Consider the following 1005-nt stretch of genomic DNA (forward strand, 5'->3'; position numbering starts at 1 on the left):
GCATGCGCAGCATCTTCGTCTGCGGCAATGCAGCATCTGCTGCTGGACTCACTGCAGCAGCAGTTCGAGAGACAGGCACGGGGGACCTCGTCGTCGAGGCAGGTCAGAACCCTAAACCCTAAACCCTAAACCCTAAACCCTAAACCCTAGGCCTGAAGCGCTTCAGAGCTGCACGTAACGCTGAGCTGTATACACACGCATTGTTATAACAATCATTATTAATTATTATTATTATTATTGTTATTATTATTATTGTCATTATTGTTATATTTATTATTGTTGTTATATTTATTATTATTATATTTGTTATTATTATTCTTGTTGTTATTGTTATTTATTATCATTGTTATTACTATTTGCTTTTATTATTATGATTAGTATTATCAATAGTCGCAAACAAATCTACAGGAGACAAAACCCTAAAAGAGCGTTAAAGTTTGTGGGGGTCTCAGGGGGTTTGTTTTTAACAGAAATTGAATTTTAAATTATTTTCTGAATTAGAAAATGTTTAAAAATAAAAGTCCTTTATTTGCTGCACTTGGGGTTTGAGTTTTGAGCGAACCGAGTGCGGGCCCTGCAAACCCTAAATCAGGGTTTAGGGTTTAGGGTTTGGCCTGCGCTGCAGGCGCGCTGGTGCTGGCCGACGGGGGCGTTTGCTGCATCGACGAACTGGACAAAATGGCTGCTGCTGCAGCAGCAACAGGAGACACTGCTGCTTTAATTGAAGCCATGGAGCAGCAAACTGTCACTGTCTCCAAGGCCTCCTGCTGCTGCTGCTTGCCCGCAAGAACCACCTTAATTGCTGCTGCAAACCCCAAAGAAGGACGGCTAGAGTCAGGCCTGTTGCTGCTGCTGCTGCTGCTGCTGCTGTGGATGGAGCTGCTGCTGCTGATGGCGCTGCTGCTGCGGACAGTGACAAGGATGGCAACGCCGACGGAAGCTTTGCCCTCCCTGCTGCTGCTGCTGCTGCTGCTGCTGCTGCTGCTGCTGCAGTCCCCGGAAGCC

The 1005-nt window shown here is 46.1% G+C and overlaps 1 protein-coding gene across 1 annotated transcript; it reads left to right on the forward strand.

Moving 5' to 3' along the window:
• Positions 1 to 2: 2 nt before the first annotated feature.
• Positions 3 to 833, forward strand: ETH_00041950 (DNA replication licensing factor, putative; the record flags this gene model as incomplete). Its single annotated transcript, XM_013375991.1, has 2 exons — positions 3 to 102; positions 626 to 833. Coding segments are annotated over 2 exons (308 nt in total), but the record flags the coding sequence as incomplete, so codon positions are not given.
• Between the last annotated feature and the right edge of the window lie 172 nt (positions 834 to 1005).

The sequence above is a fragment of the Eimeria tenella genome, genomic scaffold, assembly GCF_000499545.2.
Source record: "Eimeria tenella Houghton genomic scaffold, Eth_scaff3067, whole genome shotgun sequence".
NCBI lineage: Eukaryota > Apicomplexa > Conoidasida > Eucoccidiorida > Eimeriidae > Eimeria > Eimeria tenella.